Source organism: Stegodyphus dumicola, chromosome X1 (genome assembly GCF_044657685.1).
Source record: "Stegodyphus dumicola isolate Sdum_Otavi_A_Nest chromosome X1, ASM4465768v1".
NCBI lineage: Eukaryota > Metazoa > Arthropoda > Arachnida > Araneae > Eresidae > Stegodyphus > Stegodyphus dumicola.
Genome location: NC_140780.1, coordinates 225,933,146 through 225,956,682, shown reverse-complemented (window position 1 = coordinate 225,956,682; position 23,537 = coordinate 225,933,146). Strand labels below are relative to the sequence as shown.

General features: G+C 31.6%; 1 protein-coding gene across 3 annotated transcripts in view; it reads right to left on the bottom strand.

Annotated features, from left to right (window-relative positions):
• LOC118181053 (uncharacterized) overlaps positions 1-23,537 on the bottom strand; it is a 112,090-nt gene that overhangs the window by 13,379 nt on the left and 75,174 nt on the right. Inside the window, exons 5-6 of one of the 3 annotated variants that reach the window (XM_035350128.2) lie at positions 20,284-20,306; positions 12,012-12,177 (exon numbers count right to left, since the gene is read on the bottom strand). The exons of the other annotated variants lie outside the window; for them this stretch is intronic. Of the exons in view, the coding sequence (XP_035206019.1) occupies positions 12,132-12,177; positions 20,284-20,306 (69 nt within the window). The 3' untranslated portion in view covers positions 12,012-12,131. The remainder of the gene's footprint in view (positions 1-12,011; positions 12,178-20,283; positions 20,307-23,537) is intronic. 3 annotated transcript variants of the gene reach the window in all.

The window sequence follows — 23,537 nt, the reverse complement described above, 5'->3', positions numbered from 1 at the left end:
AAATCAATACATTCCCTTCCAAGAATTAAAAGAAAATTTCAGTAAAGAATTTGTTGTTCACTTCACATATAAGGCTAAAATTAAGATAATCATGGGGGAAAGGAAAAATCTTAAAACCTCGCTCGGTCAGCTCTTTGTGAAATTTGGATACTTAGATAAGAAGTTTCATTTCTTTATTGATTTTTATATACTTGGCAACTCAAACATACGACAAGAGTGAATGTTCAGAAAAAAATTATGGAAGCCTGACTTTAACTTAAAGAGATCCTACTGAAAAAAAAAAGGCAACATTTAGAAGATAAGTAAGCTTAATGCAATATGATGACACAGCAGAATCAGACCCCCCCCAAAAAAAAAACCCTCAAATTTGTTATGGTTACAGGCTAGTGTAGATCTCTTACAAGCATGATGAATTCCAGAAATACTCCTTTTATTTTGAGACAAAAAAGTATCAACTTTCCATTTATGAAATTTATTCTACGCACTTTTAAAAGGTTACCAGGCAGGAAACATAATTATACATATTTAAGATAATTAGAAAATAATAAAAAACTCTTTAAGCAATCTAACCAATCATAACTGTGCCTTGTTTAAAGGTTATTGATCTAAATAAAATAAATCAGTTTTAAGACAAACTATAAATGAAGTTTCTCAAATAAAATAACTTCAAAGTTTTGCTAACACTTACAGGAAAACAACTGACAACCTGAATGCTGTTTTAAAAATACTGAACTTTCTAAAACAATTGAATCAGTATAAGCAGTAGCTATATCATGCTTTTCTTATAATTAAGAACACCACACAAATACTAGCAATTAAAAGAAAAATCTCTTATTCAAGCTTTAAAATTTAATGATGGTCTTTTCCTTGCATTCTTTTGCATTGATTTGTTTTACAGCAGCAACATAAAATGTATTTTGCTATCACAGTACTGAAAGCTTCACAATTACTTATTCATTACTTGAACTCACAGAAAAGTGAACCAAGAAGAAAATTTACAATGAAGCATGATAAAATTTTGTGACAGGATGTTATATTTTCAATCAATTAAGTACAATATTAAAATAGGATTAATGGTAAGGATGGAAAAATCTGACTGCTGGAAAAGAAAATTAACTAATATCCAATTAAACAGAATCTAATAATAAAACCTTAGAAATTACAGTTATAAAACAGTTTTATACTCTTGAAAAATATTAGCTTGATAAAGTCTTAAATGATTAACTGGATTTTAAAGCTCATGCATACCGCAGAGCATATTTAAAACTTATATAATATAAAAAATATATTAACTCTATATTTTAAGCTCATGAAATTGGAAATTTGTTCTTCAGTTAAGCCACATTGGTATTATCTCACTAATTTTACAAAGGAGGTGAGCAAGTTTCTTAAAACATTTTGAGGACAATTTTCAACTTTTACAAAATAAAAATTTGAAAGATTTTCCATACTCTTTCAAATGATATTACATTGCTATGAAAGTTAAAAGACATTTAGTGAAAACTAACAAAAGCTTTGATATTGTACTCACTGATTTTGCCCTAATTCTACAAAATTATACAAAAAAGCAAAGCTTTTATAAATGCTTACAAAACAATTTTGAGGAATAAACTAAAAAGTCAAATTTAATAAAATTATATGCAACACATTCATCATTTAAATTAATTAATCTCCCAAAGGTTCCTATAGCTGAATGGTTATGTGCAAACTTCTAGCCTGTGTAACTCTTTCTTTCACAAAATTTTTATTCCTCACAAAAATCTTTTCAGAATTTTTTTTTAAAGAACAATATGAAAATTTAAATTAACTAAGAATAATTGTCTCATATCATTCTTCTGATATACGTTTATCACATCTGTTAGAAATATGTTAAAATATCACATCTGTTAGAAATATGTTAAAAGTCTAAAATTCTATAAAACATGCATCCAATTTGACTGGGTTAAACCGTTGAAATTCTGGCTCATTAAATGATTAATGCAAAAATGTCACAAAGTACAAGCTAGAGATTGTCTCAGTGCATTCACATTGCTTTGAATCCCAATATTTAAAAAATATTGTGAAAAATTAAGCTATCTACATTTCTTTCCTTTTATGTCTGTCTTGTGATATACACTTAAAGAGCAAAGTTAAAATTTTTATCAAAAACAAGGTTATGCAACTGTGACTATTTATTGCTCAAAATCGGCAATCACCCTGTTAGAAGATCAAAATTCAATCCTTTGCAGAAATTTACCCTTTGATAGCAAAAATAATTAAGTGCTTCTCATTTGTATAAGCTAATATTGGAATATGTGTGATTACCTGATACCTATGTGATAACCATCAGAACTAGTAAAATATCAAAAGGAAGTTTAGAAATGCTAACAGCTTCGAAGATTTATAAGGGAAAATACTGCTTAATATTTCAAAAACATTTTATTTTGGGTGGAATCAATCTTTCTAAAAACGTAAATAATTTGATTTGTAAAATGCAATGAAGAGAGAAGGAAGAAATAAAAATCTGGTCTTGAAATTTTCATTGTCTGATGATTTTCCGCATTTATCTTCTTAACAAATAAATTTTATCTAAATATACATATACATACAAATTCACTATAAACAGAAAAGCAAAATTAAATAGAGAAAAGCAAGTTACTCTAGAGCCAGCAACAAATTACTCTAGTAATCATAAATAAATTTATGATTAAACTAAAATAAAATCAGAAAAACCTAAGAACTTACAATTATTCTGAATGTTTTTCTTTTATTTCCGTTTTCTATTTATAAATGCATTTTCCCAAATAATCCACCCTCAAGTAAAACTATTAAAATGAAAAAGCTGAAAAGTACTTGGAGGAATACCTTAGGTTTTTTGTCTCAGACTCAAGCACACTAAAGACTCGACCATCTGAAGTGTCTGGCAGTTTAACAAATTGAAACGATAATAGAGAGACTCGATTTTGTACCTTATTTACGAGAACTGTTTGCATAACTTGGACAAAAGCAGAGATTATTAAAGTTCCTAACAATTGCGGGAATTTGGGCAAAATCGGTGAAACCAACATCGTGTGCTCCTCTTGAAATTTATTCATGAAGAGCCCTTGGAATTATCATCCAATGTCTTGTTAAATTCCAAGATATTTTAAGCCTAAACTTAAGAGTGATTAATACACTCAATAGGTCTTCAAAAGGTATTTTAATGCTTTGATGGTTAACAATAGTCAAGTTAAGACATCAAATCTACACTGGTGTCCAAAATTAAAGTTACTAACAGATTTTTTGCAATAATTCAAAATTGCTGTCATCTATATTTAAAAACTGATGCCATAATTTATTTAGAGAATGGTAAATGTAACGCAAACAACTGCCGCTGTTAAAAGGATAATATTTTTAACATATTAAATGCAACAGCAACAGCTGGACAAGGGCTTAATGTTTAACCTGTTAAGAAGACATGAAAATGGGAGTCTTCTGAATCTACAGAACACTGTTTCTAACAAGGAAACACATAACATTGAATTATTTCAGCCAAAATGAATTCTTGCATTTGTTTAAGTGATTGATTGAGAATCTGGTAGGCTAGTGAAGTTGCAGATTTAAATCCAGTATTGAATGTTTGGAATCCTCTAGCAGAAACGATTGCATGACATCAATGCTCTCCAACGACCCTCCATACATTAATATCCAAAATTTTAGAAAAATGGTACTTATTGCTACCAGCTATGACTAGCAAATTCATTCACATTGCCAGGGCTTGTTGTAAGATGCAGCCACACCAATTACTAGGTAAACCATTCTGGAAATACGAGATATCATCTTCTGTCCGTTTCTGGTTCTTTCATATAAAACGTTTATGCTGTTTACTTTATTAAAGTCTCATAGCATCGGGCATCAGTATAAAAAATTTCATGAAAATAAACCAATTATTTTTTAAGATACGACACATTTCGTCTTTGCATCCTTAATTTTGGGCACCATGGCTAAACAAACAAACACAACCTTCTCAAAACAGTCAGCAAAACAGAAGTCACTACAATGCATTAAAAAAAAAAAAAAAAAAAGATGCGAGGCATTGAACTTAAAACACATTTTGACTACTGGCAATTATGGACTAATTATTATTCAAAGCAAGTTATAACTAATGGTTAACATTTCACTTCTAAATTACTAACTTGAATATCATGATATAAATAGGGTTGTACGAGTCTCATTAATGAAAATCTGAGAGAATGTTCTAATGAATCTGGCAAACTGACATCAACATATGGAAGACAAATGTTTAATTCTTTACAGAAAATGTGTACAGCAGGACACACAGCAACAAAGTCATAACACTTACTTTAGAAATGAAATATTTTGTGTTAATGATTAAATGCCCCCCCCCCAAAATGTAAAAGGTTTTATACATATTTATGGCTTCTTTAAACTTTTTAACTTCATTTTCATAAAAAATAAAAATTCAGAATCAGAAATATGAAACTTAAAGCACAAGAAAAAATATTTTATGCAAGTTAATAAAAATTTTAAAATAATGGGAAAAGCATGGGGAAGTGTACAACATGAATAAAGTTAAAATAAAATTACACAGTTACAGAAGGCAAAGTAAATATGGTAGGCAACTTGATATAATATATGCTGAAATGGGGAAAAAAAGATACAGATAAGTGTAGCAGAATACACAGTAACACTATCCATGCATAGCAGTGGTATGTCCACTAGTGTGCATATAAAGTAATAGACACGTGATAGCTTCTAGAATTATTCCCTATCTAAGAGAAGCAAATTTTTACAATTTAAGTGATTTTTTAATGCTATTTAATAATAACAGTTTGTATGATGGGTCACAGCATTTCGGAATTAGAGCGAAGTATGAAATTTCCTTCATGACCATTTCAAAAGAGTAAAATGACTGCAAAAATTCCAGCAAAACCTTGAAATTATGAATAACAGTGTTATCATAGAAGACTGGATGAACACGAACGACATTAACATGTTCACGCTGGCACTAATATTCAGGTTTTTGGCCATGAGACGGTGCTCAAATTCATGCCTTGCTTCATCTGGCGGCAGGGTACTATCCCTTATTCAGACATTGTATGTGCAACTGTTTGCCCAGTAATTTAGAGAACAAATTATTGATCACCTTTTGACCAATAATCACCACAGTGAAGAAATGGCAATTGGAAAGCAAATACCATCAAAAAAGGGTTCAATTTCTTCATTTGTATGAAGGGTCTGCAAGAAAAACAAGACGTAGATGTAAATGTTACAAATGCTTATTAAGAAAAGGTAAACAGTATAGTGTGAAGAAAACTAAAAAGTAACAATATGTTGTAATCGTTGTCATAGTCAGCCAGCACTCTGTTTAAAATTGCTTTAAAAAATTTCATCAAAAGAAATAAACAATTATTTTAAGTTTACAATACTGAATGTGTAATATTTTTAATACTGAATTTTTATTTTATAAGTTATGCTATAATGTTGAGATAAAATAAGTCCTACTTTTTTTCAACATACATTAAATTTCCATTATTTAAAGTTTAAACTATATGACAATTTTTCTTGTTACTAAATGAACGACATATTTTTTAATGGTATGTAACATCTGATCAAATATTAAAACATGACCCACCTGCGATGTATGCCACTGGATAGGAGAATCGAGTGTGCTCCACCAGTGATGCACACAGCTTGATGGGAGACTCGGGTGTGACCCCTCAGTGATGCATGCCACCTGATGGGGAAATGAGCATGACACACCAGTGAAGCACACAGCTTGATGGGAGACTCAAGCATGGCCCACTGGTGATGCATGCTGGTGTGAACATGTTAACTGGTAAGCATCACTTAGCACAGTAACACTACTGTCTCAAGTAATCCTGGAATTCAAAGCCAGAACCTCAAACAAACAACCTAAGCACTCTAGAATTGTTCCCTTCATTATACAAGATTTAGGGGTCAACACCAACCTTTATGAAAGCGCCAGATAGAATTACGCAGCACTTTTGGGTTAGGAATTTGGATATTAAGCACTTCAGGACTTGAAATGAGTAGCTTAATCTAATAAGACATGTTTCCAGATATATTTGCATAATAAAGTCCTTTACCCCACAGGTCAACATCAGACTACAAATTAAGTAGCCCTGTTGCAATATGGGATTCATTTAGCTAAATTTGTTGAGATCTCTGCTACATCTACACACATTTCTGACAGACAAACACTGTAGCTATAATCATTTTTATTAGTTATACTAATTTATTCTGATAATTCTTGCTTCTTCTAAGAAGATAATACACATTCATAAAAGCCTAGAAACTTAAAATATGCTCATAGGAACACTCATCTGAGTTAGAGCTCTTACCATGGCCACCTAATTCATTAAATCTCAACATTATTGAACACATCTCGGATGATTTGCAGTGCACTGTAGAATACAGAAATCTTTCATCTCAGAATAACATAATTATAGACCACTCATTGCCATAAAAATTTACACACTAATAAGTAATTGTCAGATCATAATGAAAGCTTGCATGAAAGTATGTGTCAGGTGGATATGCAAATAATCAGATATACAGTTTAGTTGCACATTTCCACTAAACAGGATTAAACTTCATGCTCTCTGGTGCCCAAAAAAGGTAAACACAGGCATTTTGCACTTATTCTGCAATTCAGATATGCTTTTTTCCTAGGAATGCTATTACAGAACCATTGAAGAAAACATGATCAGATATCAGAATTCAGTAGAAAAGATTTATCTGGATGATAAAAACCAGGTGGTCAGCTTGGAGTAGCCTGCCACCTAGGTTATTCTGACCGGACCACTGGACGAGAGAGACGTTGCATATATGACGACCAAAATCAGGTCACCTTTGGCAGACCAACAGCCAAGATGATTATCACATCACTTGACAAACACACAGCACCACTGTCTGTCACCCAGACACAGGCAACACATTCAAATTCAATATGAGCTAATGTACAAGGGGTGTTTTAAGTAAGGGCCGTTTAAAAACGAAAACCAAATGAAAGAAAACTTTCATAAACCAAATTTATTTTCAGATTCTACATACATTTCTCTATTTTTCAACATAGTTACCATGTTTTTTTAAAGGCTTATCATACCTTAGAACTAGATTTTGAATATCTTCTTCATAGAAACTTGCTGCCTGCTCTGATAACCAAGAGGTCACGGCCGTTTTTACATCCTAGCACTTCAGGAAATTCGTTTGAAAAAATGCTTATAGTGAAGCAGCTGTTCTCAAGAATTTTCGATTCAACTGAAGTCACTATCTCATCTATGGGTGACCAGAGCAGGAGACTCATCATGGACATTGTCGTGGCCAGGTTTGAAGTCTCTGCCCCACTTACGCACTTTACTTAAGGCAGTAGCTCCATAAACTGCACAGATCTGCCAGTGAATGTCTGCAGTAGACAGGTTTCTTGCTAATAAAAAAACGTATTACTGACTGTACGATGAATGGGGCAGGTGATTTGATAATCTTGAACATTTTAAAGGCACAGAACAGACCATACAGGTTACCTACACAGCTGCAACTGAGAAAAGTTGTTTCCAAGGGCTGCTGGGACATGACGCAAGCACTCCTTGCCGCCCGCGCAACACTTATTAGTGTACACAACAAAACGTCCCTTACTTTAAAAACACGCTATGTGCTGTCAATGACACCTGTTCACCATCACCTCTGTTTGGAGTGACATCGTACTCTACAGAATCAGAAGACAACAAAATTCAGAGATAAAGTGAGATTAAATTTGAACACTGATGACAACATTGTACATGTGCAAAGCCTGTGATAAATGCCTCAATTCTGCTTCACTTTACAGCACCACACCATTCCTACAGCTGGCATGATGGTATGGGGTGCCATAGGACACAACACTTAGTCACCTCTAATATTGATCCATAACCCCATATATTCATGATGCTTTCAGCCACATGTGTTGCCATTCAGAGCAGAGCTCTCAGGAGGCATGTTTCAACAAGACAATGCTCGGCCACACATAACAAGGGTGTCACAGAAATGTTTATACTATTATCAACCCTTCCTGGCCTGCCTGACCCCAGATTCGATATTGATCAAGAATGCGTTAAATTACTTGAAATGACAAGTTGGACAGCCTAGGAGTTTGGCCAAACTAGAGGTGTGCTTACAGCAACTGAGGAATGAGACTATGTAGACCACAATTAAGAGCATGAATGCCTCAGTTACTGCCCATATATTACTATGTATTCATGCTACAGGTGATAAAATAGGGTACTAAAACCTCCGTTCATTTGTAGTTTTTCATGTAACAAATAATCCGTTCGCTTTAATTTTGCAATTACTTATTTATATCAAGGTTGCATTCACACGTGTAAAATTTCATTTGACTTTTTCTTGGTGTACAGATTTTTATGGCAACCCATGTATTAATCCTGCAGCATTTCATCTGAAATAAGTAACCAGATTTAACTGTCAAATTAATCAAATTTAAATAGATACATATGATTTAAAATGTAAAGTATACTTATGAAACAATGATTTATGGTTCCAGAAAAATGATCTTTAATTGAAACACACATTACATGTGCAAAAGAGTTGAGATAATTTTAACAGTAGTTTTGACCAGGAAAATATATTAATGCTCTAAAATAAAGTATACAGTACAAAGTCTTTAATCCGGACCTCAAAGCTACAAACTTTCTGCACGTGCGGTAAACGCATAATGCGTTTAGGCATGCGCATAATACCTTTATGCATGCGCATATGCATTTACACATGTGCATAATACGTTTACGCATGCGCGTTTAATGTATAATGGACGGTAATGCACGATAACGGATGGTAACGGACGATGCAGATGTAAATTGATGATCTATAATCTGGAAAAACCCCTAATCCGGAATAGCCGAAGTCCAGACGAGTCTGGATTAAAGACTTTGTACTGTAATATTATTTAGCACTGTTTCTGATATAGTCTACCAAATATGAGAAAAATTCAGACATTTTCAAGAATACATAACTACAAGTTATAAGAAAAAGAAAAGATAATGAAATTAGGACAAAAAAAAAGGGGATGAGGAATCTAAAAATTTAGCAGTTTTTATTTATTCACAATTACTAATGTGACATTAGATTTATTTAAACTTCTTTTTTAATGTAATAATATTTTATATGCTTATAAATTTCTGTTATAAACTAAATTTAGAATGCTTGTTCTGTCTAGGCTATGTTTATCTAACTTTTTAGCTTCCTTGGGCAGCCTTGAGTGAAAATATGATCATTCCAAGCCATACATAATAGATACAATATAGTAAAGTATATAAGTAAAGGCACTTTATTTGCTATGTTCTGTCAAGTATTTGATCAATAAATCCAATGAAATGTGTCAGCATAAAACTAGTAAGATAGGCGACACTGATTTTCAAAATCCTCATAAAAAGTGTTTGCTCTAATTTTATTCCTCCTTATAGCTTTTTTTTTTTTTTTTTTTTTTGAAATTCAAGAGCTGTAGAAAAGCTGTGATATGCATAAAGAATCACTCTGAAACAAAGGATTTTTCTTTTTTTTCCAGTTAGGTAAGTCATTAAACATTATGAAAATTTTTTTCAAGTTGAAAAATTAATTGATTACAATTGCATACCTTCTATTTGAAAATTTACATGTAATTTATTTACTTTATTTGAAAACTGAATCACAAATATACGAAATTTGATCTCATTGACATTATCCATTACATTCAACCACTGGGCATTGCAGGAAACAGATGTTTATATTGTATGCTCTGACAGTGACCATGAGCTCTGTTGTGTGAGCATACTGACGACTGGGCTTTTTATATTACCGTAGCAAACAATAGAATAATGTTGAAAGATTATTTTGATACCAAAATGTCTTTGGACAGTGATCGACATGGACAATGCAAATTTGGACAAATCTGGTGAAAAAAGTGAAAGCAGAGTTATAAGTGAAAGAACATTTAAATTAGTTGATCATTTAAGCAGAGATAACGTTCTTCAGAACATGGAAAGAAAAATTTGATTACTGTTCCATATTGGAATCCAGGCATTCCTATGTAATTCTTATATAATTCCCAGGTGGACAAGACTCCACACTGGATGATTCTTAAAAACTGCCAGAACAGAAGACAGGATTAGCAACTTGAGAGGTAAGTTCACTAGATTTAAGACAGTTAACAAATCCGTAGTGAATTCTTGTAATAATGTGATTATAAAAACTGTTGATAGTGGGTAGTAATTCCTATTCACATATAGTGAAAAAAAGAGCAGATAACTCTGCTTGTAACCCTTCTGATACATTGAAAAGCCCTAAGAAAACTAAAAAGGGACAGGGACAAAATTAGCAATGCTAGATTCCTTTCCTCCAGTCAAACTGTGCACCTTCATAAAGTATTAAGAAATAACATTGATCTTAGCAATGTAAACAGATTTAGTGCATTACGTAGTAATGATGGTACCGTAAATGCTGATAATAATATAAATAATGTAGATGAGGGTAATGTTGAAAACTAGATATGTTAAAAACCACAAAAGCGCCATTTCTGGAAAGAAACCAATAATGGTCATCCTGCTGCTTAAATTGAATAAATTTCTCAAAAAGCTCTGTGATGAAAAAGATTTTGTTTTCACAGTAAGAATCACAGATGACTTTATCAAAATTCTTCCTGGAAGTATTAACCACATACAGTAATGGTGATGTATTTTGAAACAAAAAGAATTCAGTGGAAGTAGTGTACAATGAAACCTACTAAAGCTGTAAATAGGAATTATTCAATGAAGGATTTAACATCTCAAAAGTTTGTATCATGTGTCAGTTTTGAACTTAAAGTCCCAATGGCTCTTGTCTAGGTTCAATTACTTGATGAGCCTGGATCCGAGCACATTTACAAAACTGAACAACTAATGAGCTTTGGTGTCCCTGTTGATGGAATACAAGTTCAAGCTTTCCGTTTTATAACTGCTGAAGATAGTAATTGTGGATTATTCTTATTACAAAATTATCCAAAATAGGATATTTAGTTTGGATAAACAGGGTTCTAAAGCAACTGAATTGCAAGTTAAACATATGTAAAACTCCTTTTGCAGGAATTACAAGTATCCTGTAACATGGTCACCTACCACTTACTGATTTTCAATATTTATTTTTCTTGCGGTTTAATAATTTTCATTTTTCTTGCCTCAAGCAAATACATTAAAGTTGTCATAGGAGTCCAAAATATTCTGACTTCACCTTATTCTCAAAATCTTGAAATGGGCATTCATAACTCAAAATCAAATCATTTTAAACCCCTGTTCTAGTTGCTTATAAGTGCCATTACAATTATAAAATAGAAAACTACAAAATTCAGTTTGATATCCAATAATTCAAATTAATGTTATAAATAAATTTCATGCTTATGCATAAAAATCAAAATTCTCAAAACATCGTAAATCAAATTAATCACATTATTGATTTACATATCACAAAGTTAATTTTTTGTGTATACTATATAGATGTAGCATACAGTGCTAGCTAAGCTAAGTTAAAAATTATGGCACTAAAAATTAAATCAAAAATTATGTTACTAATTTCATATATATAATATATATTATTATTATTAATTTTCATATATATATTTTCATTAAATACATACTACACAATACAAAAATAAAGTACATTTTAATTACACTTCTTTTCAGAAACTAAATTAGCCAAGATATAGTAATCTGCTTTATCAATTTACATAAACTAAATAATTAAGGCATCATCCAATTTGCAGTATTGGCAAATAATTTGAAGCATGAAAACAAGAACATATCACTGGAAGAAAATGAAGGATGAACCACAGCAACTAAATTATGTAGATGAGGGTAATGTTGAAAACTAGATATGTTAAGAACCACAAAAGCACCATTTCTGGAAAGAATTAAACCAATAAAACCAAACAAATCAGCCTTTTTTTAACTAGGCACAAAGGAATTTCTAAAAAATTCTAATTTAAGTGGAAAATAAAAAATATTAAATACTTTTCTACATAGCGTTTCACAATGCAGCATAAGAAAACTCTACGTTGTGGCTAAATTAACAAGAGATTTCTCATTAGATGATTTGTTTCTCCCTCAAACTTGTTCTGAAAAATGGCCAATTCAAACATCAGTCTGCAGTCCAGGACTTGATATCTGGAGTTGTTCGCTGAATGTCACAGTTAAAGGGTTAAATAACTTTTAAATGGCAGAAACAATTCCAAAAAATTGCAGCATATTTAATTCAGTTATAATATTTAAGCTAATGAGATGACTAAAAAACCTTTTACATCATTTAAAATTATCACAATGTTAATCTAGGGTTATATAATTATTGTTTCATTAAAGGTATAACACTATTTTTTTTTAAATTTAGAAATGTTCATATGAAATTTTAGACATTCTTGCAATCTAAAAATTAAATCTGTGAAGCAATTTACAGCACAATTTTAGGTTTCCTTCTAGGTTGAAAATATCGAGTATTAACTTGCATTTCACAAGAAACCAAAAGAAATACTGACTGAACCCAAACGCTTTGACTGAAACCACCCAAAAGAAATACTTTGACTGAAGACATAGCAATCAAAGTATTGTTGCATGTATACAGTTTCCTAATGGACTGGATGCACACAGAATTGACAATAACTTGATAATTTTTTCCGAAAAGAAACTCTTTACAGTTCTTGAACTTTCCACAAAAGCACTCATATGGCTTTTCTCAGTATCACATACAACAATCAGTAATTAAACTTCAAACTAATAAGGTTAAACACAATGCAGTGCTAAGTGCACCTAAAAGGTGAAACTCTCATGGATATCTTAATGTGCTGAGGTTAGCTCTGAACTAATAACTGAGAGCTGATGCTCTCTTCAGGCTTATATAGACTTCCTCCAGCCGGTAAGAAATCTCTAGTACTTCTTGAAAATACTGGAAGGCATACGAGGGCCGGATATGGTTACAGTTACTTACAGGATTAATTACAGTTATTCACTTACAATTCCCATTACAGTTATACAGGAAGAAGACCAAAATGTCCCCAAATTGTTGTGAAATTTTACAACTTTTGATGATTCTTTGCCAATTTTGACGACAAAGATTACTCACAAGTGTCTCTTATGAACCTCTGCTTAATGATCATAGAATATGTGTAGCAATGATTTAAAAGGAGAAAAATGTTCAATGTACAGAGGAAAAATGTGTTTTTAATAGTTTGGCATAAACAATCATTATTTTTTGAAAGAATGTTTATATAGAGACCTGGCCAGTTATCCCAGCCTCAATGTTTATTTTTAATATAGAAAGTTAATAAATGTGTTTTATTGCTAACTCTTAAATGTATTTTTACACTGATCCCTCCATGTATTTAAACTGTTAAGTTTTTAAAGACTTTTAGCTTTACATAGAACGTAGGCTTTTAAAATGTAAAAACACAACATCTAATCACAACTTTTTAGAAGATTTATTATGTGATCCTCTCAAAATAGCTGAACTATAACTGAATATATTTTTTTTGGGGGGGTGAACTGCTGATGGATCTTTATGTGTGGATATTTCTTTCCAGGTGTTTTATGAAGTTGTATATTAATGGATTTCAAGAAATGAATTTGTAGCTTTCTCTAGGGAGTCAAAAATTATTGTGTATTTAATTTTACCGATTTAAGGTAAATATCAATTTTTTTATAAAGTGAGATTGCAAATTTACAGAAATTTGTAATAAAATGCTAATTTCATTTTTATTGAAATATATTTGATAATATTTTATTGAAATATATTTGATAATATTTTATTGAAATATATTTGATAATATTTTATTGAAATATGTTTGATCATATGCTTTGAAATATCGAGGCACTGGAGAAAAGTTATTCCTGTTTACTGATTTAATGAATTTGAATCTCAAATGAATAAATGAATTTACTTTTAAAGTTATGTATTTATTGAATTAACTGAGTCATACTTGCCAACCTATGACAATCGAAAATCAGGAGATTTTTTTAAGAAATCGGGAGATTTTTCACAATGTTAAAAAGACTTTTTAAATGATGAAAATATAGTTTTTAATAATTAATTAACTTTAAATAGTAACTAATTCTTAAATGCAAACAACACAAAAATACCTTACACATAAAAAACATTTTTATTACTTCCATCATTTAAGAAAACAAAAACAAAACAAAAAAAAAACTTTAATCAGTTTTCGTACAAATGTTATAAACAGTGGCAGATTTTGCTTTCTTTAAGAAAGAAAACTTCATAATTTTGTTCATAGCAATTGCCACGTAGGCCTGCTTTCGCTAATAAAAGTTTTTCTAATGTGTCATCACTAATATTAGATCTAAATTTAGTCCTCGTTTTCGCAACAACACTGAAAATCCTCTCACACTCTGCATTACTATGGGGAACTGTCAAGATGGCCAACATAATTCTAGACAGTTCACTATATTTTAAAATTCCATCAGCATCTTTCAGTTTTCCAATTAAACTCCCCTGGGTGTCAATCCTAGCTGATTTTATAACTTCATCCAAGTTTTCTAATTGTAAACTACTGTTATGCAGCCGTTGGAAATGTTTCAATTTTTCCTTCCTTTTAGAACTCCTTTCAAGATAATAGTAAATATCAACAATGTGGTCATCCACATTTATTGGTAAAGAATCTGCCCCTTTTTCAGCTGCTAAATTTAAGAGGTGACATTTGCAGATTATGAGGTGCACCTCATAATCTGCAAATCTGAATTTTCCTTTCTTAAGATGCCTGCAACACCAGTCTTTAAGCCTATCAATACTGGTGCATTATCGGCACCAAGTGCTAAGCAATTATACAGAGGGACTACATTTTCATAATTAGCTGTGCTATATTAAAGCCTGTCAAATGTCCTTCTAAAGTGGGGACAGAAAGTAAATTGCACTCAATTTCTGAAGACTCTGGATTAAAAAAAGAAACAACAATTGGATACAGTTTTGAATCAGCATTATTGCTTCCATCCGTAGAGAGGCAGAACGGAGCTGTTTTAATGCAATCAATAACTGAAGATTTATTTTTCAAATCCATTTCTTTAACAATTGCACCAGTTTTGGTTCTTGCACTTGAGTATTTCTTACCGATTTCACTATCGGGAAACATTTTTCTAAATTAAGCTGCAGCGTGATCCGATGCATTCAGTGGTAGGTTGTGCTCCAGTAAAAAGGCAGAGAACAGACATTCTGCATTAATAACATTTTGGTCCTTTGTTTCCGAAGAAAAATTTAATTTTTCGTTTTTTTCAAAAAACTCATGTTGTCTTTGTGTTTTTGTGTACGCACATGTTTGAGAACATCCGCCCTTCCACCATGCGAAATTGAAAAATCACAATGACAGGCGGTTTTTCGATTTTGCAAATTTATTACATTTCCTTGAGGAAATAATGGAAGGAAAGTCAAGTGTGTACGATTTTTGAAATGTACACGAGTATTTCACCTTTCTCATAGACATAATGATAATTTCTAAAACTATTTTCTGAAGGCACGTGTACTCACACAACTCAGGACAAAATGACCGAAATAACTAAAGAACATCCAAATAACAGCTTGCTTTGTCTTCATTGGTTAATATATGCCAGGTGACACGCAGTGGAGCATGATGCCCATTGGAGAACTGGAGAACGACATTTCTGAATATGTATATGCTCTCACTCACAAAGCAGAAATTATCTAATTCGCAAGGTTTTGTTTTAGATATAATCTAGAGAAAATTCAATTGGTTTCAGACGTACAAAATCACTTTTTTTTTTTTTGTTCATATAACAAAGTATTAAGCCAAGTTCCATAAAAATCATGAGAAATATTAAGAATAAGAAAACGTCGGGAGAAATATATTGTAAATCGGGTTCGCGGGAGAGCGGTCGAAAATCAGGAGAGTTGGCAACTCTGCTGGTTTATATCAGTTGTTGGTTTCACAGAGTAGAGAGTTATATTTTGTTTTTATTTTCTATTTTGCACCAGTGCCAGAAAGTTTAGCTTAACAAAAGGTTAAATTTATTAATTTTTTCAACATAATACTAGACTGACAGTAATATCACAAAATCCATGAATTTTATTATGGCAAGATGCACATGCACTCACTGGCTTGCACTCTGAGCATTTTATATAAGACTTTTCCCAGCTCTACCTAAATTTCAAAGAAGAATCCCCTCAAAAGGAAAGGTCGACAGATCTTCTATCCCTCTCCCTACTGCTAATCATCTTGGGAGGGCTTTCTGCTTGTCATCTATTTTTAGTGGCCCCATGGCATAAAGCCACTAAACACTTGCATATATCCAAGCATTCTCTAGGATTCAAAACTGGACCCAATGATACATTAGCTACTAGACTGATCAAGGCAGCTTTCATCTTGCTAACAAAGACAAATCCCTGCAACTACCTTTGAAGCTCACACTGAACCTTCCCCTTTCCACTCATTAACAATAGTAACAAGTTAAAAGTTATGTAGCATTCACATGAGGGCTCTGCAAGACACAGGTGGCATAAACTTTATGCCATTGCTAGGCAAGTAAACTTTGTTACATCACAGAAACTGGTATCAGGATTTTGTCTAAATGTCCTAACTGTTGAGCTTTATGCCAAATAAGATAAACAGCAGCGCTGAGTAATTTGATGCCTAGGAAGTAACAGTGGACAACAATAAGAGTAGGCAAAATTCAAGGTATAGGAAAACAGAAATCAAGATAGCTTATTAGATATTGTAATGTTAATATTACTGTGTATATTCTTATTGAAATAGGTTTCTTTTAACTGAATAATACTGTCACAGTTATTGGTAGTTTACCCATGAATAATTTTTGTTATGTTTTTACTGTAACTTTATCCCTCAGATATTAAATTATTTGTTAAATATTTCCTATCAAATTTTGTACAATAAAATCAGTAAAATAGGGGAGAAATATGGAAGTACATATGTTATAATTAAAAAGCACAGAGATGTGCCAAAGGAAAATCTTGACTGCTGTATGCTCTTTCCACTAACAGATTAATCTGGTAACTCTAACCATTCTGCAGCATAGCACTTAGCATGATACTGAAGACTTAACTACAGGTACTCAGAACTTTAGTAAATGACAAACCATACAGTACATCACAAATATTTCCAATTTTTGAATATCGCAATTTTGAGTAGCTAAGCTGCGGCATGTTTAAAAGTTGAAAATTTTTGTCTGCTGCATATTTGTCAAAGCAGTATATCTGAAGAAATTTTATTTAGCCTTTGTCTTTAGAATTTTGCTGGTTTAGATTGTGAGTTATACACAAGCAAAATGGTTAATGTAGAAATTGCTGCAACATTTTAGTGTGATACAAGCCCTCAGATTGCAGTAAGGCAGTGCAACAAGTTTGAACTTTTGTGAAACTCAATTTACTAAGGTAGAGTGTGCTCAGCATAAAGACACTAATACCTATACTTTCTGCTGTACTCCACGATTTTGTCTGCATTTTCTAATGACCACCTTCCTTTTAACAGCAACAAGAACTTTTCTTTGACTAAACTCGGTGTTCATTCTTACATGTGAATCTCTTTCATTGCTTTGTGCCTTGCTAACAGCTTACTTATTGTAGTGCTTGCATGATTCAAGCTTGTTCAGTTTTTAAAATTAATATTATAGTTCCCAGTTGAAGAAAATGTTAAGCAGCTGCTTTTAAGCTTTCAAAAATGGGAAAAAAAAAATGATAGAAATTGGAAATAAGGCTGCAACTAGAGAATTTCAAGTTGATAAGAGATGCATATGGCAATGAAAATTCAAATAAGAATTAGAGAAAATGTCTAAGAATAAAAGATATTGTCAGAACATCATAGCTTGGGCTGTTTTGGAAGACAGTTTAGAGAAATGGACAACAGAATGCAGAGAAAAAGGTTTATCAATGTCAACAGTTAGAATTTGCCTTCAAGCATAAGTATCTGCTCAACAAATGAGCATTTAAAACTGTTAGAGGACCTAATTAGAGCTTAATTAGATTCATGAAATGAAAAATTATCTGTCAGGACCAAAAAAGAAGTTGGGCAGAAACTCCCGCAGAGTGGCTTGAAAAAAAAGATAGTTTTTTTTTTTTCTTTTTTTTTTTTTTTTAGTACACATATTAGAAAATTTAAGAAGAAAATTTGAATATAAGGCAAATAATTAATATATATATGAAGTGCCCATAACTTTTGACTCTTTTCCAAGTAGGACCATTCATTCAACAGATTAAAAAAACTATTTGTGTTAATAACTGAGAAAGAAAACACATCGTTTACTTGTGTATCGTTTACTTGCGTTTACTTGTGCTGCCAATGGAGACATTAACCCTTTGATAATTGTTAAAAGAAACACAGTTCCAAAAGGAAACTTCTCTAAAGGGGTCATTATTTATGCCAATAAAAAAGGATGGATGTGCAAATAAGTTATGTTATTTTGGCCAACAGAAATTTATCAAGAAAAGAAAAAGTTTTTTTTTAATCTTGGGAACTAATTAATCATTTTAGATTCAATGCAATACCATTTAGTGGTTACAGTGAAATCTGAAGCCAAAAAAACTTAGAACCAATATCTCAGAGACATCAGGTGGGCTTATAAAAATTTTAAAGCTACTAGATCTCCCCATCAATATAATTTTCATGCACAAACTATGAAAGCAATGGGAGGAATGGATGTGAAGTGGACACAATTCCTTCACAAATTCAGGAGAGATCAGAAAAGCTTCATATGAGGAGGCTGCATTTGTGAGTAAATAAAGCATGATAATCAATCCGAGCATTAAACTAGAAATACTATACAGTATATCTTCACAAATATTTCCAATTTTTTGAGTATCGTGATTTCGTGCAGCTAATTTTGGCATGTTTAAAACCTGAAAATTTAAGTCTGCTGCATATTTGTCAGAGCAGCATATCTCAAGGAATTTTATTTTTCCTCTGTCTTTAGAACTTTTGTAAGTCACACACAAAATAAAGAAGGGGGGAAGAAAATGAAAATAGCTTTGTTGAAAGAAGTGATTAAGAAAAAAGTGATCAAAGTGACTTTGATGATCATTTATTATGTTTATTTAATTCTGACATTGATGAACCAGATTTTGAATAAATAAATGCAGTTTATTTCAATTATAAATTTCTGTTTAATTATTTAATTTACATACTTTTTCATATGATAATTTATGGTGATAGACAAATTAGAAACCAGAATTCAATTTTGAAAGTTCAATGTAATAAATTATTTATTTATTTATTTATAGATAAATGCCTATAATTATGTTGTAAATGTCATAAAATGTTATCAATGAAGAATTAATGAATAAAATAAATGCCATGTTTCAAAATGCTTTGATACAGCATATACTGTGGTGTGGCTTATCTGATTAACTTTTTTAAAGTCAATAACCATGTGTGCAGCATATATGGCAGAGTGGTTTATCTACCCCACATTACAGTATATTATTTTAATTAAATAATTAATTGATTAATGACTGATATTTTTAATACTTCTGAATAACTTTGATTTTTAAAACTTTTATGTTAAGATGGCATATCTAGCTTTCTCTAAACGTATATTTTTGAATATTTTAATTACATTTCTAACTTAAGCCTTAGTTAGTAACTGAACTCAAAAATTCTTTTCAGCAGACAAGAAATGTTCTATCAAATAAAAAATTATTGCTAATATGATAACTTCAATAAACTTCAAATAATCAAATAATTTCTTTGTTACCATAAGACTCTGTGAGGAAATGATTGACATCAAATTGTTTTAAAAAGAAAAAGTTTCATATTTACATTGATAGGCAGTTCAGTGGTAAATTTAATCAAACAGAATTGAAAATATTTTAACAATAAAAAAAAATCGAATTATTTTTAGAGAAACTTAATTCCTCCTATTCAACTGGGGTCCAAAATCAAGGATAAATATAAAAAAGTACGTACAGTGGAGCAATCTGCCGAAGCAAAAAATGCACGTCACGTTTTATGTGCAACACTGGCACCATTTACTGGTAATCAGAACAATTTCCACACAATCAGACTAATTTCAGTTGGTTTATAAGCGTCCTGTCATATATACATTATGTTATAATTTTCAAATGACATATCACTTTACAGCAACATATTATTTCACAAATATTTTTTTATTAATTGATATCTATGGCTAAATTTAAAAAAACATTAAAATCTAAAATTAAAATAGCAGTTTTTTATACCTGGTAGCAAAATCACAAAAATTCAAACAAAATTTCAAATAAGAAGTTTTAATAGTATAGGAAAACTTTCCAGTAAAAGGATACATGCTACAACTCAACTGCTGCAACTAAAGGAAACACAATATTAGTGCACATACATGCTATAAACATGCACATATGTATGTTACCGTGAAAGACCGAAATTGGAGAATGTCGACTTTCACCGGAGAATGTCAACATTCACCAAATACGTCGGTGAAAGATTGAATATTTCTTTACATTCTTGTACATTCGGACCCTCACCGGTGTATGTCGACAATCACAGATATGCTCCGGTGTAGGTCGAAAAGAGAGGAGTATATGTACACACTGCCATTCTAAAAGGAAGTGTTCCACAAATAAATGCAGTTGTAAAAGCAAGGGCCTCTTGTGCAATTCAAAGTGTCATAATAGTTTAAGTTGTTGCAATAAATACGATTTGAATCACATAATTTGGTAAGTTTATAACTTCTATTATTTTCCTTTCTCATTTTGAAAGTACTGTGTGTTTTAAGTTCTTATATTCTTAAGTTCTTATTCTGAGTCTCAAGTGCGTTTTTTCGTGAATGAATTATGGAGAAGGAAATATAATATTCTTATATGTTCAACATTCACCATTAGTACATGGTGAATGTCGACATTCACCGGCGTAAGTCAGAAATAAGAGTATTTGGAAAATATTTTGGACATACACAAAGCGACTATGTGAATGTTGACATTCATCGGTGAACGTCGGCATTCTCCAGATTTCGGTGTTTCACCGTAACATGTATACATAATAAAATACACAGAATATTAATAACATATATAAAAGGCTATTGAAAATCTGCTTAACATTCAAGACAAAAAAGTTTTACTTCATCAACTCATTAGCTCAGCAATAATGCTAATGCCTACAAAGCGGACAATTATTATTTTTTTTAAAGTAAGTTTCTTATTAAATTACAAAATTAAATAAAATACATTAACTATTACCAAGATTACCTTTTTACTCATCCCTTTCATTATATGGCTTACAATTAATATAACACAAGATTTCTTTAAATACACTGATACAACACTTTCATCTATTCTATACCCAACTCACTCTTCTAGTTCAAGGGGGTTATAAATTAAACAATCCTATTCTCTAAGAGAAGAACTTTGTTGCTTTTTGATTTAAGAAATAAAACTTAACTTCTTTACAGTTCTATTGAAGTATATTTCATATATGCAATCAACCTGCAAATAAGTCTTGCTTAGGAGCTCTAAACCTTTAAAAGTTCAGTGAATCATAATACACTAAATTTCAAACTACTTTTTAACATAGCCATTTATAAAAAGTAATAGTATTTATGCATTGTATGCCATAGTTATCATCATGTTTATCCACAAGTAGAGTCATTTAGCTTCAGCATTCGATTAATTTATAATGGGATTTTAGAAAATAATTTCTTATTTCTTAATTGCTATTCACTATTGAACCACATATCATCAAGAAATTTCTAGAAGTTTTTTAAACATGCAGGAATTGCAGAAAAGCTACAAACACATCTGTGTGGCCATCTGAATAATCCTAATAGTGAAGCACATGAAGGGGAAACACTAATTATGGCATTCACAGAGTCATGACAAAAAGCACCAAAATGTATCACACAACATACCAAAATTCAAGGGATCCTAGTTTGTCTGGTTGATGAACTAAATATGCAAAGGGTCTATTTTAGAAGAGATGCCTTCACAGAGGACTTCTAAGAGAAAATGGATATATTCATGCTAAAAATGGAAAAACCTGCGAAAACCTGATGCAGTCAGGCCTTTTGACAGTAACTAAATCTAGAAATACTGTAATTTCCAGAAGAAATGCCATGGTATTTATGTGTTTAAAACTTAAATTTTCACGGATGTGGCATTTCTACCCATGCTGTGCTTAGGTACACTTAAAAAAACATTTCCTATAATGTCATTGTACATAGTTTGGATGACTGTGTCATTGTACATAGTTTGTTCCCACACAAAAGACCACTCAGCTGCTTTCTGCGAACTTTATTTTGTTTACATTCTTTCCCTTGAATGGACCTATGTGCCTTATTCACCCTAAATGGGATCTTAAAACAATAACATTCTTTTCTCTTTCGAATCAGCATCTCATCAGTTTGAATGGTCTTTCTTCTCTGCCACGGGATGAATCTTCCAGAGCTATCCTCTCCCCTTCCCCGCCTTTTCAGGGTTAGTAGCAACATTTTAGTTTAAAACGTAAGCACCTATAAGAACTTTTCAAGCACATTTTAAGAAAAAAAAATAAGCATCTGTCTAATTACATTATACACAACTGCATAACCTGAAAAGAAAAATAGGAGTTGCAATTTAAAATATGAGAAATTCAGTATTTATTCAGTATGCAATTTAAAATATGAGAAATTCAGTATTAAGAGAGAATGAGCATTACTCAACCATGGAAAATAATTAATTTTTTCTTAAATTTTAAATAACAGTTCAATTTACAGAGCTAGTTTACAATGAGAGGGGGGAACTATGCAGAACTAAAATGTTACAAGATTTAATGATGAAGTTCAAAATAGAGAAAATAAATAATAAGCCAATATTTTTTATATTTGCTTGGCATCTAAAAACAAATACAATTTATTTTCCCTCTCATATTAATATTTAATTAATTTAACTTAAATCAAAATTCTGAACATTTCCTAAGTTTTCATTGTATAGCAGTTTTAACCTTAACAGATATTACTGGCAAAGTAATTTAAGTAAAAGTAAGTAAAGAGAGGAACATTTCTGAAATCAGAAGACGGGAAATTGCTTCATGCAGTCATCCTTTAACAGTAAAAGCTTAACTAACCGACATACTCAGAAATTGTCGAACATTTTGAAAATTCTGAATAATCGAGCATAACTGGAAAAAGAGGAGTGGGGGGAGACTATAGCCGTTCTTTAGATTTTTCAGCTAAATAATGCTCTTGACATTTCCATATGTGCATCATATAAAAATAGCCCAACGGAGCTGAAAAAAAATCTACTTAGCAAGCACAATAAAACTCTTTTAAGTGCTCATAAAAGAAATCTCAGACTGAACATAAAAATTAATTATCTCCAAAATATCGCAAATGTTATTGTGCAATATGTGCACCTAAATTATTTGGCACGTGATATTACACAATCGGATTCAAAAGCTGCCAGTATTCGGAGAATAAATAACTAACTAGAGGAAAAGAAAGTGACGTACTAATCTGGGGTGTTTTTCTTTCTAATTTTGAACAGACTGCATTAAATTTCCGGAATAGAACCATTCCTCGCTTGGGTTGGTATACTGCAGAACTTTTAGT